General features: G+C 41.4%; 1 protein-coding gene and 1 non-coding gene across 2 annotated transcripts in view; one reads left to right on the top strand and one right to left on the bottom strand.

Annotated features, from left to right (window-relative positions):
- BDP1 (B double prime 1, subunit of RNA polymerase III transcription initiation factor IIIB) overlaps positions 1-13,650 on the top strand; it is a 117,162-nt gene that overhangs the window by 16,341 nt on the left and 87,171 nt on the right. The window contains exon 8 of the mRNA XM_026454425.1: positions 12,926-12,980. Within this exon, the coding sequence (XP_026310210.1) occupies positions 12,926-12,980 (55 nt within the window). The remainder of the gene's footprint in view (positions 1-12,925; positions 12,981-13,650) is intronic.
- Positions 3,268-3,372, bottom strand: LOC111539965. Its single transcript, XR_002730855.1, has one exon. It is a non-coding gene; the product is annotated as a U6 spliceosomal RNA (small nuclear RNA).

The following is a 13,650-nucleotide window of genomic DNA, read 5'->3' as shown; positions in this document are numbered from 1 at the left end:
GCTTTCACTGATAATTTGTATTTTTTCTCTCTCTCTGTTTTTGTTTTTTTGGAGACAGGGTCTCACTCTGTCACCCAGGCTGGAGTGCAGTGGCGCTATCGTGGCTCACTACAGCCTCAACCTCCTGGGCCTGAGTGATCCTCTCACCTCAGCCTCCTGAGTAGCTGGGACTACAGGCGTGTGCCACAATACCCAGCTAATTTTTTGTATTTTTTGGAGAGACTGGGTTTTGCCATGTTGCTCAGGCTGGTTTGGAACTCCTAGGCTAGAGTGATCTGCCTGCTTTGGCCTCCCAAAGTTCTGGAATGACAGGTGTGAGCCACTTCTCCCAGCCTCCTTAATGAACCAACTTTATTTTATTTTATTTTATTTTATTTTATGTTATGTTATGTTATTTTATGTTATTTTATTTTATGTTATGTTATGTTATTTTATGTTATTTTATGTTATTTTGAGACGGAGTCTCGCTGTGTCGCCCAGGCTGGAGTACAGTGGCCAGATCTCAGCTCACTGCAAGCTCCGCCTCCCAGATTCACGCCATTCTCCTGGTTCAGCCTCCCGAGTAGCTGGGACTACAGGCTCGGGTACCTCGCCACCTCGCCCGGCTGGTTTTTTGTATTTTTTAGTAGAGACGGGGTTTCACCATGTTCACCAGGATGGTCTCAATCTCCTGACCTCGTGATCCACCTGTCTCAGCCTCCCAAAGTGCTGGGATTACAGGCTTGAGCCACCGCGCCCGGCATGAACCAACTTTTCTTAATGTCAGTTTTAAGTTTCCAATTGTTTGTGTGTTGTTATTGATTTTTTTTACTATTTAGCACTTCCATTTACTTTTTGTAAATTTACTGTTCAGCACTTCCATTTACTTTGTTTTTCTAGCTTCTTAAGATGAACACTTAAAGCATTGATTTTAAAGCCTTCTTTTCTAAAGTAGACATTTACAGCTGCACATTTCCTTTTTGTTTTTGAGACGAAGCCTCGCTCTGTCACCCAGGCTGGAGTGCAGTGGCGAATCTCAGCTCACTGCAAGCTCCGCCTCCTGGGTTCACGCCATTCTCCTGCCTCAGTCTCCCAAGTAGCTGGAACTACAGGTGCCCGCCACCACGCCCGGCTAATTTTTTGTATTTTTAGTAGAGATGGGGTTTCACTGTGTTAGCCAGGATGGTCTCCATCTCTTGACCTCATGATACTCCCACCTCGGCCTCCTGAAGTGCTGGGATTACAGTCATGAGCCACTGTGCCCAGCCTGTACATTTCCTTTTAAGCATCACTAGAGCTGTGTCCCACAAATTTTGATTTTTTTTCTTTTTTTTTTGAGACAGTCTTGCTCTGTTGCCCAGGCTGGAGTGCAATGGCATGATCTTGGCTGACTGCAAACTCCACCTCCCAGGCTCAAGCAATCCTCCTGCCTTAGCCTCCCAAGAAGTTGGGACTGTAGGTGTGCACCACTATGCTCAGCTAACTTTTGCATTTTTTTGTACTGATGAGTTTTCACCAGGTTGCTCAGGCGAGTCTCTGACTTCTGAGCTTGGCCAGGCATGGTGGCTCATGCCTGTAATCCCAGCACTTTGGGAGGCTGAGGTGCATGGGTCACTTGAGGTCAGGAGTCCAAGACCAGCCTGGCCAACATGATGAAACCCTGCTTCTACTAAAATATAAAAATTAGTCAGGTGTGGTGGCAAGCTCTTGTAGTCCTAGCTACTCGGAAGGCTGAGGCAAGAGAATTGCTTGAACCCAGGAGGGAGAGGTTGCAGTGAGCCGAAATTGCATCACTGCACTCCAGCATAAGTGACAAAGCAAGACTCTGTCTCAAAAAAAAAAAACCAAAAAAAAAAAAACTTCTGAGCTCAAGGCAGATCCTCCTGCCTCGGACTCCCGAAGTGCTGGTATTGTAGGTATGAGCCACTGTGCCTGGCCCGATGTTGTTACTATTCAGTTAAAAATATTTTCTAGTTTCCCCTGTGAGTTCTTCCTTTACTTCTCAGTTATTTAAAAGTTGGTTGCTTAATTTCTAAGCATCTGGGACATAAGTTTTTATTTTATTTTTTGAGACAGAGCCTGGCTCTGTTTTCCAGACTGGAGTGCCATGGTGCGACCTTGGCTCACTGCAACCTTTGCCTCCTTGCCACAAACCATCCTCCCACCTTATCCTCCCAAGTAGCTGGGCCTATAGGTGTGTGCCACCAAGTCCAGCTAATTTTTTTTTTTTTTTTTTGTAGAGATGAGGTTTTGCTATGTTGCCCAGGCTGGTCTTGAACTTCTGGGCTCCAGTGATCTGCCTGCCTTGGCTTCCCAGAGTACTGAGATTACAGGCATGAGCCACTGTGCTGGGCCTAAATATCTTATTGTTTCCTAACCTAATTTTATTGTGTATGTTGCTATAATTTTTAATTTAATATTTTTAAAATATATTGATTTATTTTAAAATTTAGCATATTAAAAAATGAAATTTAGCATATTTCCATCTTGGTATGTGTTTCTGGTGTACTTGAAGTTAATGTGTATTCTGCAGTTGTTGGATGTGGTGGTATCTAGTTCTGTCAATTACTAAGAGAGGAATTAAAATCTCTAACCATGACTGTGGATGTATTTCTTTTTTTTTGTCTTTTTTTTTTTTTTTTTTTCCCTTTTTGTGGAGAACGGGGTCTCGCTGTATTACCCAGGCAGGTCTCGAACTCCTGGGCTCAAGCTATCCTCCCGCCTCTGCCTCCCTGAGAGCTGGGATTACAGGCGTGAGCCACCGCGCCCGGCCGACTGTGGATGTATTTCTGTTTAGATCTGTCAGTTTTTACTTTGTGTATGTTAAAGTTGGTTTGTTGGATGTTGACATTTAGCCTGCTGATGAATTTATTCTTTTACCATTAGGAAATGTTTATTTTTGTTTATTTAGAGACTGGGGTCTCACTATGTTGCCCAGACTGGAGTGCAGTGGCTATTTATAGGGATGATTGCAGCCTCAGTCTCCTGGGCTCAAAAGATCCTCCTGCCTCAGCCTCCTGAATAGCTGGCACTACAAATGTGTGTCACAGTGCCGGGCTCCTACATGGTTGTGTTTTTTTAAATTATTGTTACAGAGATGGAGTCTCACTTTGTTGCTCAGGTTGATCTCAAACTCTTGGGCTCAAGCAGTCCTCTCACCTTGGGTTCCCAAAGTGTTGGGATTACAGGTGTGAGCCATCCTGACTGGTCCATGATTTTTTTTTTTAATTGTTTCTTTAACCTGTGTCTTCACATTGTAAGTACACATTTTATAGACTACATAGTTGGGTCATGCTGGCTTGTTTGTTTGTTTGTTTGTTTTAACCTTGTCAAGGGGCCAGGCTAATCTTGTCTGTATTGTTCCAATTTTAGTATATGTCCTACTGAATGGAGCATAGGTCATGCTTTTTTATCTAGTCTGAAATCCTCTGCCCTTTTTTTTCCCAGGAAGAACTATGTAAATTTTCTAGGAAACATTCTTAGAAGAGCATTTCTTTACTGTATATTTCACTGATTTATAAGAAATAACTTCAGCCTTAGAAAAACTAGGCAAAAAGATACAGATAATTAAACTTACATGAAAATGGAAAATTATAACAAAAGACTGAGCTTTATACATTTAGTTAAATTAATGAGATTATAATTTAAAAACTGCATCTGAAAACAAACTTCACTTAATCAACAGCAGTGTTTTATGACTCAAATATACTGAATTTTTTTTTAAAAGAAGGAAACTCACTTTGAAACCATGTTCATTTTAAAAATAGACCTGGGTCAGATGCAGTGGCTCACGACTGTAATCCCAGCCCTTTGGGAGGCTGAGGTGGGTGGATCACTTGAGATTGGAAGTTTGAGACCAGCCTGGCCAACATGGTAAAACCCCGTCTCTACTAAAATTACAAAAATTAGCTGGGCGTGATGGCTTGTGCCTGTAATCCCAGCTTTTTGCGAGGCTGAGGCATGAGAATCACTTGAACCTGGGAGGCGGAGATTGCAGTGAACTGAGATAGTGCCACTACACTCTAGCCTGGGCAACAGAGCGACACCCTGTCTCAAAAAAAAAAAAAAAAAATTTTTAGGCCTGTATTCAGCTTAGATTTTTCCTCCTAGGCTCTGATGATATTTATTTTATTTTGATTTGGGAAGAAAATACTGTTTCTGATGGTACGAAAGGGAAAATTTAAAAGTTTTATGTGTGTGTTTTTTTTTAATCCCTGTATGGAATTTTTTTCCTTTTCTTTTTCCTCTTCTCTTCTGTTCTCTTCTCTTTCTTTCCTTTGTTTTTGGAAGTCTTGCTCTTTTTCTCAGCCTAGAGTGCAGTTGCGTGATCTTGTCTCATTGCAGCCTCCGTCTCCTGGGTTCAAGTGATTCTCCTGCCTCAGCCTCCTGAGTAGCTGGGATTACAGGTGCCTGCCACCATGCCTGGCTAATTTTTGCATTTTTAGTAGAGACAGGGTTTCACCATGTTGGCCAGGATGGTCTAAAATTCCTGAGCTCAAGTGATCCACCCGGCTTGGCCTCCCGAAGTGCTGGGATTATGGGCATGAGCCACCATGCCTGCTCCCCACTATAAAATTTTAAGAATTATTAATTATTAAAAAAAGAATTATTAATTATTACTGATTAAGGTTATTAAATTTATAACACTAATTACTTGCCAGCTGTTGGTAGTCTTTTTCTTCTCTAGTTCATCCAGGGAACTCTTAAATTACATCTTCAGCAGAATAATCCTTAAATGTACTTTAATTTTTTTTGAGACAGGGCCTCGCTCTGTTACACAGCGTGAAGTGCATGGGCATGATTACGGCTTACTGCAGCCTCTATCTCGGCTCACTGCAGCCTCTTTTCTCCTGGGCTCAAATGATCTTCCCACCTCAGCTTCCTAGGTAGCTGGGACTACAGCACATGGCACTATGCTCAGCTAATTAAAAATTTTTTTTTTGTAGAGACTAAGTCTCACTGTATTGCCCAGGCTGATTTTGAACTCCTTGACTCAAGTGATCCTCTTGCCTCGCCCTCCCAAAGTGTTGGGATTACAGGCATGAGCCACTGTGCCTGGCCTTTCAGTGTACTTCATAAGCAAAATGGGAGCTTTTGTTTGGATTTTACTGTTCCTAATTTTATTCTGAAACTCAGTTTTACTCCAGGCCATAAATAACGTATTAACTTTGTAATGCACAGTTGTATCCAATTCAGCAAAACAGTAGTTCATCATCAGGCTGTATTCACCCAGAGGTTAGGAAAACCAGGATTTGTCATACCTTTTAAAACAAATCTGTCTCATGTTATTTGCCAATGTGTAGTTTCAGCCTAAATTCTGACAATGAAATTATATGGATTCGTATCTGTGAGATGAGATATCATCTTGATTTTCAAAAGGAGCCAAAGGGAGTTCCTCACAGCTTACCTTTGCCTGGCTGAAGCTGAAAACTGTAACTACATATTGCCGGTGATTTTCCCTTTGCCTTGAAAGAAGGCGAACTGAGGATTCATTTTACCAGTTCAGTTACTAAAGCCAGTAAGTCCTAGTCAGTATTTGTGATTGTGTGGTCAGCTTTCTCGTCTGAGTTGGAAAGCACTGATCCTTTGCTGTTCTTTACATCCACCGCTAGGTGGCTTCTTTACCCCCTAGGCCATTCATTCTTCATCTTCAAGGCAAAAATACCACCGATTTTCTTCACAATCTGTCTGCTTTCCTCTTCAGGCTTCCTCTAAATCTCTTTAAACACAAGATTTGCCTTAAATCCATTCCCTGTAAAGCTGATTGAAGCAGCCTCAATTTGATGAGTTCTAAAAGAACTGGCAGCTTTGAGAAAGCACATCTTGTAAAGTGTTAAAACCCCAGCTTCTCCAAGGCCTAAATTATGCTGCACAGCCACCTTTGCACCAGGAGCTTGCCTCTTTCCAGCTTCCTTTCTCAGCTGCTAGCAGAGTTCAGCACACTGAACCAGCTGTTTATTGGTTTATTATAAAGGATATTGTAAGGGATACAGATGAAGAGATTCATAGAGTAAGGTCTGGAAGAGTCTTGAATGCAGGCACTTCTGTCCTGGAGGAGTTGGGGTGCACTGACCTCCCAGCATATGGTTGCATTCACCAACCATGAAGCTCCTAAAAATCTCAGCCTTTTATTTGCTTGTTTTTTCAGTAGCCCCAAAGAACATGGCCAGCTTTGCTTCCCCCCCCCCCTTTTTTTTTTAGACAGAGTCTCGCTCTGTCATCCAGACTGGAGTACAGTGATATGATCTCAGTTCACTGTATCCTCTGCCTCCTAGGTTCAAGCCATTCTCCTGCTTCAGCCTCCTGAGTAGCTTGGAATTACAGGCGCGTGCCACCATGCCCAGCTAATTTTTTTTTAAAGTAGATACGGAGTTTTGCTATGTTGGCCAGGCTCGTCTCGAACTTCCTTACTTCAAGTGGTCTGCCTACCTCAACCTCCCAAAGTGCTGGGATTATGGGATTATAGGTGTGAGCCACTGCGCCCAGTCTCTTTTCCCTTTCCTTTTTTTTTTTTTTTTTTTTTTTTTGAGACAGGGTCTTTGTTGCCCAGGCTGGAGTGCAGTGGTGTAACCATGGGTCACTGCAGCTATGGCCATTGGACTCAAGCAATCCTCGTGTCTCAGCCTCCTGGACCACAGGTGTGTGCTACCATGCTTGACTAAATTTTTTATTTTTTGTAGATAAGAGATCTTACTATGTTGCCCAGGCTTGTCTCAAATTCCTGGGTTCAAGCAATCCTTCTGCTTCAGCCTCTCAAAGTGCTGGCATTACAGGCATGAGACACTGCACTTAGCCCTATATATCTTTAAATTCACCTTACAATGAACTTATAATAGTTTAATGAGGCAGCTGGTCCAAGTGCACTGGTGTTTACAACTAGATGATCACAACTGATTACAGATTTGTTTCTTTTTTAATATTAAATTTTTTAAAAAACCACTGACCCATGTTCAGACAAACTTCTTCTTTTCGGTTTTTTTTTTTTTTTTTTTGATACAGGATCTCACTCTCTGTTGCCCAGGCTGGAGTGCAGTGGCCTGACTGTGGCTACCTGCAGCTTCAACCTCCTGAGCTCAAGTGATCCTTCCATCTCAGCATCCCAAGTGCCCAAGTACAGGCACGTGTCACTATGCCCACCCAATTTTTGTATGTTTTTTGTAGAGATGGGGTTTTGCCATGTTGCCCAAGCTGGTCTCAAACTCCTGGGCTCAAGCAGTCTGCTGCCTCGGCCTCCCAGAGTGCAGGGATTGCAGGCTGAGCCACCATACCTGGCCCAGATAAATTTCTTTTACCCTACTCTACTTCCACTGCTTTACTTGACTAGCCTTAAAAACAAAAACAAACAGCTGGGTGCGGTGGCTTATGCCTGTAATCCCAGCACTTTGGGAGGCTGAGGCAGGCGGATCACCTGAGGTTGGGAGTTTGAGACCAGGCTGACCAACGTGGAGAAACCCTGTCTCTACTAAAAATACAAAATTAGCCAGGCGTGGTGGCACATGCCTGTAATCCCAGCTACTCGGGAGGCTGAGGCAGGAGAATCGGTTGAACCTTGGAGGTGGAGGTTGCGATGGGTGAAATCATGCTATTGGACTCCAGCCTGGGTAACGAGAGAGAAACTCTGTCTCAAAAACAAAAACAGACAAACAAAAAACAGTTTTCCTTCTCCGTATATAGATATATATGAGTCTTTTGTCTTTTAAGGAAATTGAGTAGAAAAACTAGTTTTTAACATTTAACTGTATATTTACCATTTTTGATGTTTTCATTTCTTCCTATAGGTCTGAATGACAGGTCTACTGTTGAAAAATTTTCTGAGCTTTCATTTATCTGAATGTTTTTATTTCAACCTTATTTTTAAATGATGTATTTTGCTGGTTTGACAGTTTTTTTTTTTTTTTTTTGGTCTTTTAAAGGTGTCATTCTGTTGTCTCCTGGCTTTCAGTGTTGCTGATGAAAAGTCGACAGTAATCATATCGTTCTTGCCCCTGTATATGATTAATTGTATTTCTCTGGCTGTTTTCAGGATTTCTTTCTTTTTTTTTTTTTTAGTATTCAGCTATACGATGATGATATGCCTAGCTTCAGTTTTGAGTTTGCTGAGCTTCTTGCATCTTTCCCTGTATTTGGGAAATTTTAAATTACTTCTTTTAATAGTTTCTCTGTTTAATTCTCTCGTTCTGGAACTCCACCAACATAGTTTACCCCAGGTGACATTCTGCAGGTTACCAAAGCTCTGACCACCTTTTTCCAATCTTTTTTCCTCCATTTCAGTGTTGATAGTTTCTATTGTCATAGCATCAAGTTCACTGACCCTGTCTTTTATCTTCAGTCTGCTGTTAAGCCTATTTAGTGAATATTTTGTTTCTGATATTATATTTCTTATTTCTGTAATTTCCACCTGGTTTTGTTTTGTTTTATTTTATTTTATTTTATATTTTGAGACGGAGTCTCGCTCTGTCGCCCAGGCTGGAGTGCAGTGGCCGGATCTCAGCTCACTGCGAGCTCTGCCTCCCGGGTTTACACCATTCTCCTGCCTCAACCTCCTGAGTAGCTGGGACTACAGGTGCCCACCACCATGCCTGGCTAATTTTTTTTAAAATTTTTATGGAGATGGGGTTTCACCATGTTAGCCAGGATGATCTTGATCTCCTGACCTTGTGATCCACCTGCCTTGGCCTCCCAAAGTGCTGGAATTACAGGCGTGAGCCACCACACCTGGCCGCCTCCTGGTTATTTTTTATAGTTTCTATTCCTCTGCTGAGATTTCCCCATCTCTTCACTATACTTTCCTCTAAATCCTCAAACATCTGTATAATTAATGGATCCTTTAACTTTTTTGTCTGTTCATTCTAATATCTAGATCACATTGAGATCCGTTAATTTTTTTCTTTTTTTTCTGAGTCTGCTTGCCAGGGAATGGGATCGTTCTCTTGTGACTTTTTCTTTTCCTGACTATCACATTTTCCTATCTTTTCTCATGTCATGTGGGTTTTAAAAAACAATTAATTTTTTGGTCTTTGTCATGGGTTTGTTTGTTTGTTTGTTTGTTTGTTTGTTTTTGCTTGAGACAGGGTCTCGCTGTGTCTCCCATCCTGGAGTACAGTGGCATGATCATGGCTCACTGCAACCTCCGCCACCCAGGTTCAAGCGATTCTCCTGCCTGAGCCTCCTGAGTAGCTGGGCCTACAGGTGTGCACCACCATGACTGACTGGCTAATTTTTTTTTTTTTTTGAGACAGAGTCTCACTCTGTCGTCAGGCTGGTGTGCAGTGGTGCTATCTCAACTCACTGCAACCTCTGTCTCCTGGGTTCAGGTGATTCTTCTGCCTCAGCCTCCTGAATAGCTGGGACTACAGGCACGTGCCACCATGCCCAACTAATTTTTTTTTTTTTTTTTTGTATTTTTAATAGAGACGGGGTTTTACCATGTTGGCCAGGATGGTCTCAATCTCTTGACCTTGTGATCCACCCATCTTGGCCTCCCAAAGTGCTGGGATTACAGGTGTGAGCCACCGTGCCCAGCTCAATTTTTATATTTTTAGTAGAGATGGGGTTTCATCATGTTGACCAGGCTGGTCTCGAACTCCTGACCTCAAGTGATCCACCTACCTTGGCCTCCTAAAGTGCTGGGATTATAGGCGTGAACCATCGTGCCCAACCATTTTTTTTTTTTTTGAAATGGAATCTCGCTCTGTTGCCCAGGCTGGAGTTCATTAGCACGATCTCAGCTCACCGTAACATCTGCCTGCTGGGTTTAGGTGATTCTTCTGCCTCAGCCTCCCAAGTTGGGATTACAGGTGCATACCACCATGCCTGACTAATTTTTGTATTTTTAGCAGAGATGTGGTTTCACCACCTTGGCTAGGCTGGTGTCGAACTTCTGACCTCAAGTGATCCTTGACTTCCTGACCTCAAGTGACCTCCGCCTCCCAAAGTGCCAGGATTATAAGGAGTGAACCACCATGCCCGGCCAGCCATGAGTTTTTTTTGAAATTGCATACTAGGCCGGGCGCGGTTGCTCATGCCTGTAATGCCAGCACTTTGGGAGGCCAAGGCAGTCGGATCACGAGGTCAGCAGATCGAGACCATCCTGGCTAACATGGAAACCCTGTCCCTACTAAAAATATAAAAAATTAGCTGGGCGTGGTGGCGTGCACCTGTAGTCCCAGCTACTCGGGCGGCTGAGGCAGGAGAATGGCGTGAACCCGGGAGGTGGAGGTTGTAGTGACCCGAGATCGTGCCACTGTACTCCGGCCTGGGAGACAGAGCAAGACTCTGTCTCAAAAGAAAAAAAAAAAAAAAAAAAGGAAATTGCATACCAGACATTGTGAATGATGTGTTGTATAGTGTCTGGATTATGTTTTTTCCTTTGTTTTAAAGAGCACTGGGGCCAGGTGTGGTGGTTCACACCTCTAATCCCAGTAGTTTGGGAGGCTGAGATGAGAGGATTGCTTGAGCCCGGAAGTTCAAAACCAGACTGAGCAACATGGCAAGATTCCATCTCTACAAAAACGAAACAAAACAAAACAAAACGCCAGGCGTGGTGGCACACGCAATTCAGGAGGCTGAGGCAAGAGGATTGCTTGAGCCTGGGAGGTGAAGGCTGCAGTGAGCTGTGATCACACCACTGCACTCCAGTCTGGAAGACAGCAAGGCTCTGTTTCAATAAACAAAACAAAATAAAAAATAGTGTTGACTTTTGTTCTGGAAAGTCGTTAATTTATTGCCGACCTCTTTGTTCCTGTTAAGGCTTGGCTTAAAGCTTTGTTGAGGCAGATCTAGACTGGTCTTTAATCTAGGACATCCTTTCTCCAATGGGATTTCTCGTCTGATTTACAGAAAATAATTTGAGTTACTATTATATTATTTTCTTCTTTTTCCAGAACAGTCTCATGGTAGGCATGAGTTACTACTTTCTAAGTTCTCTATGGATGGTTATACTAATACTATACTGTAAATAGATAATGAGAGAAGGGAATGCATTGCATACAGTGGCTGCTTTAATGCATTAGTACTTAATTCTCATGCTACACCTCTGGTAGAGAAAGGCTACTCTAGAGTATAGTCTTTATCTCTAACGATGACCTTTCTGGTGTCTGAGGTGAACGTATTTGGGTGTTAGTGGGGTCTTTCCAATAGGATGCGCCTGAACTCTGTTGTTGTATGGTGTTTTGTGACTTTTAGCATCTTCCTTCTGCCCTCATCCCTTTAGCAGCTGTTCTCTTTTAGGCCTTATATTCTGGACATAGGCAACCCATACTTAGGCCAAGGTACCACGGGGTATTTCCACCCAGGCTTGTGAGGTGCCCCTCTACACAGTTCCTTTTTAGAACTATGCTCCTAAAGATTCCCTACTTCTGCAGCCTTAGTTGGATTGCTGTACCCTGTTTGGCCTTCACCTCTCTTTCCTTGGTTGGGAAATTGAGCCCAGGCAGAGAGCCAAGGTAAACATGGGCACATCTTGTCTGTTTTTCTTCTCTCTATGATTGTGGTCTTGCTCTGCCTGTTGTCCTTTGCTTGAAAATAATTGATGCATATATTTTGTCAGTGTTAAAAGTCATTTGTGGTGGAGTTGGATATGGAGGACCTATCCATAATAAGTTACTTTGTCAGGGCCAGTAGTGGAAATTACGGGATTTATTTTGTGATCATGGAATTTGACCTGTTACTGGTTCTTACCTGTGAAATCAGTGACTAGTTTCAATACATTCTTCGAGAAAGTTTTAAATTGTTCTGAATTATATTACCAATTAAGTAAAATATGAGGTAGCACTGTTTTAGCATTAAATGCCTGAAACCTATTGATGTTTCTTTTAGGACATTTAATTTAATGTTTATAGCCAGTCACTTTTTGTGGAGGTAACATTTGTTAACTTTTGAGGAAATGTTTAAATAACAGTATGATCTTTTAAGGTAGAAATAAGATTATCTTTGAAAACTTCTGTATTGGTAATAAGTTTTGTGAAGAAAAATAAAGAAAAGAACGGGAAAGAAGGGCAACCTGTACATTGAAAGATGTTAATGTCATATCAGGTTTTAAAAATGTGGGTAAGGCTAAACTATAGCATCTAAGAGTACACACTTGGGTCATAAACAATAAGGAAATACAAGAAAGTGATTGCTTTACAAGTCATATTAGTGGTTAAGTTCTTTTGAAGGGAGAAAGGGGGCATGAAGTACTTCCTTTGTTTTAAGTGACATTCTCTCTCTTTTTCTTTTTCAATAAAAAGCTTTATTTTTTTGCTTTTAGTAAAAACTTGTAGATCACTGACGTATAGATGGGAAACATTGGCTGTTTCCTCTCCTATGATGTATGATCAGACATCTTCAGACACAAACTTATGCCGTCAGTCTTCCTAATGACCTTAGGATGGATTGAGCCTTAAGCCTTAAACATCTCCCTCTTAATGGAAGTAATCTGGTAGTAAACTGAGGACAGGGATGTTTGGGGCTGAGAAAAACGTGATAAAATGTGCCTTAATATATAGAAGGTTGTCAAGATAAACTTGGCCTGCTTCAAAATTTCACTTGTTTCTCTATAGTCTTCTCTCCATGCCACTTGAAATATATTAGAACAATGATGTCAGAGGCTTAACCTGATACGAATACTTAATTTTTTAAAAGTTAATACCGGTTACCTTAATCATAGGTTTGATCTGCTTCCGTGTATGTTGACTTTATGTTTTTCTGTCCTTTGTAAATCCAGCTTTCATTGCTGATTCATGCTATTGGTAATAAGAATCAAGAAGCTCAGTAAAAATCTTTCATCCTTATTTTTAAAAAGCCAAAGGTTTAAGTAACTTGCCTACTGGTAAAGACATATTAAGTAGAGAACAGTATGTTATTCCTAAGAGTTTCATTTTAATGCTTACTGCATTAAAAAAAAAAAAAAAAAGCTTGTTTTATGGGAGAAAATTACCATAGGATTTTTTGTTGTTGTTAACAGAATAAATTTAAACGTGAAGAGAAAACAAATGGATGGAGAATAGACAAAGCATTCCGTAAGTATTAAGACCTCTTTTACAAAGTATTACTTGGAGAGCCTAAAAAATGACCAGTCTTTTGTCTTTGGCTCCAGTGTGTTTTAGATTTGTTTTGTTCCTGTATTGGCATAAGAGGAAGAAGTCTGAAATTTTTCTGTTTAGCAGTATGGGTCTGGTACTTGCTACAAATATATAGGCAGGAGATTATCCAGAATATCTAGGTGCAGGTAAACAGTTCTAAGTCCAAGAAGTTATGGAGGGATTGATGCTACCACTTCTAAGTGTTATTTATTCTGAAGGAACTGTATTGGAGGAGATAATTGTTTCTGGAAGGCAGTACTATTAGTTATATAGATGGTTCTTTCTAGTTCTGAATGATTAATCAGTCGTTCAGTCTATAACACTGACCACCTACTATATGGTAGTCATTGTTCTAGGTATTGAGTATGTAATGGTGGAAGATATATGGCAGATGAGAATCCTGCATTTAGAGCCTTAAGTCTAACTGGATGGGGGAAGAAAGATAGGGGATAAGCATAATTTTAGGCAGTGATTCATTTCCAAAAAGAAGATAAGAGAGAGGGTGGCTGTTCAGATCTCTTTTTTCCTAATGATCATTGGATCATTAGGGAAATTCTGTCTGAAGAGATGTCCTAGCATTTGAATTTAGATCTCGTCTGAAGGAATG

Source organism: Piliocolobus tephrosceles, chromosome 4, assembly GCF_002776525.5.
Source record: "Piliocolobus tephrosceles isolate RC106 chromosome 4, ASM277652v3, whole genome shotgun sequence".
In the NCBI taxonomy this organism is placed as follows: Eukaryota; Metazoa; Chordata; class Mammalia; order Primates; family Cercopithecidae; genus Piliocolobus; species Piliocolobus tephrosceles.
Note: the sequence above shows the minus strand (reverse complement) of the source record. Positions and strands in the feature narration are given on the sequence as shown.